Genomic DNA, 1,176 nt, shown 5'->3' with positions numbered 1-1,176 from the left:
GCCCCGCCGCGTCCCGGGCCCGGGCCCGGGCCCGGCGAGGCGACGACAAGGGCTGCTCCGAGCTGCAGGATGCTCCCGCAGCCTCGCTCGTCCCGCGATGACGGCCCTGCCCCAGGGTCTCTTGGAAGTGGGACGAGATCCTGGGCTGGAGCTGGGAGCCGGCTGCAGGGGCCGAGGGTCTCGCACCCCAGCAGGGCTTTAGGCAACGGCGGGAGTCACGGGGAGGCCGGACTGGGGACGCACCAGACGAGGCCGGCCGAGGGGGCGCGCAGCCCGGCGGTCGAGGTGGGATGTGGGCAGCCGGCTGCCGCCCAACGCGGCCTGCACGCGGGCCCGGAGACATGGAGCCAGCTCGAGAGACCAGGGGCTTCTTAGGCCTCTGGCTCCAAATCAGGATGTTTCCCCCCCGAACTGAGAGCATGCTGCGGTAGCCCCTCCCGCTTCCCCGGGTGTTTGCAAGCCAGGGCTGGGCACACAACCCCCCGGGCCAGCGTCACCGTGGCGGGATGGCTGCGGGGGTCCCTGGGCCGTAGGATGGGCCCGTGTCCGTGTCCGTGTCCGTGGGAGCTGCCTGTAAGGGCGGGGGCAGGCGCCACATGTGCCTGAGCCAGTGGGTGGGGGAGGATCCCAGGCGGACCGGGATCGCGCCGCAGGGAGCACACCCCTCGTGCCCGCTCGGGGGTCCTGGGAGCAGAGGAGACCCAGGCCCCTGCCGGCCCCGGCCGGCGCCACGGGCTGCCCCCACAGCCCGCGTGTCCTCTCGCCCGCAGGATTACTGGGTCTCGCTCCTCTACAAGCGGCTGGTGGGGCCCAAGGTGCTGGCGGTGCACGTGGCGGGGCTGCAGAGGAAGCCGCGGCCCGGCCGGGTCATCCGGGACAAGCTCCGCATCTACGCGCACTGCGCCAGCTCCCGCACGTGAGCCCGGGCAGGCCGAGGGGCGGAGGAGGTCGCCCGGGCAGCGCCGGGAGGGGCCGCCCGCAGGGCCCGGCTCCCTGCCCCGCGCCCGGGCCGGGCCCCATGCCTGCTCTCCCTCCCCCGCAGCCACAGCTACGTCCGAGGCTCCATCACCCTCTTCATCATCAACCTGCACCGGTCCCGCAAGAAAATCAAGCTGGCGGGGACGCTGCGGGACAAGACGGTGCACCAGTACCTGCTGCAGCCCCACGGCCAGGACG

General features: G+C 73.6%; 1 protein-coding gene across 1 annotated transcript in view; it reads left to right on the top strand.

Annotated features, from left to right (window-relative positions):
- HPSE2 (heparanase 2 (inactive)) overlaps positions 1-1,175 on the top strand; it is a gene marked incomplete at its 3' end in the record, with an annotated part of 123,411 nt that extends 122,236 nt beyond the window's left edge. Inside the window, exons 9-10 of the mRNA XM_019555510.1 lie at positions 771-916; positions 1,043-1,175. Of these exons, the coding sequence (XP_019411055.1) occupies positions 771-916; positions 1,043-1,175 (279 nt within the window). The remainder of the gene's footprint in view (positions 1-770; positions 917-1,042) is intronic.
- Between the last annotated feature and the right edge of the window lies 1 nt (position 1,176).

This window comes from Crocodylus porosus, unplaced genomic scaffold (genome assembly GCF_001723895.1).
Source record: "Crocodylus porosus isolate Cpor-Errol unplaced genomic scaffold, CroPor_comp1, whole genome shotgun sequence".
Lineage (NCBI taxonomy): Eukaryota > Metazoa > Chordata > Crocodylia > Crocodylidae > Crocodylus > Crocodylus porosus.
Note: the sequence above shows the minus strand (reverse complement) of the source record. Positions and strands in the feature narration are given on the sequence as shown.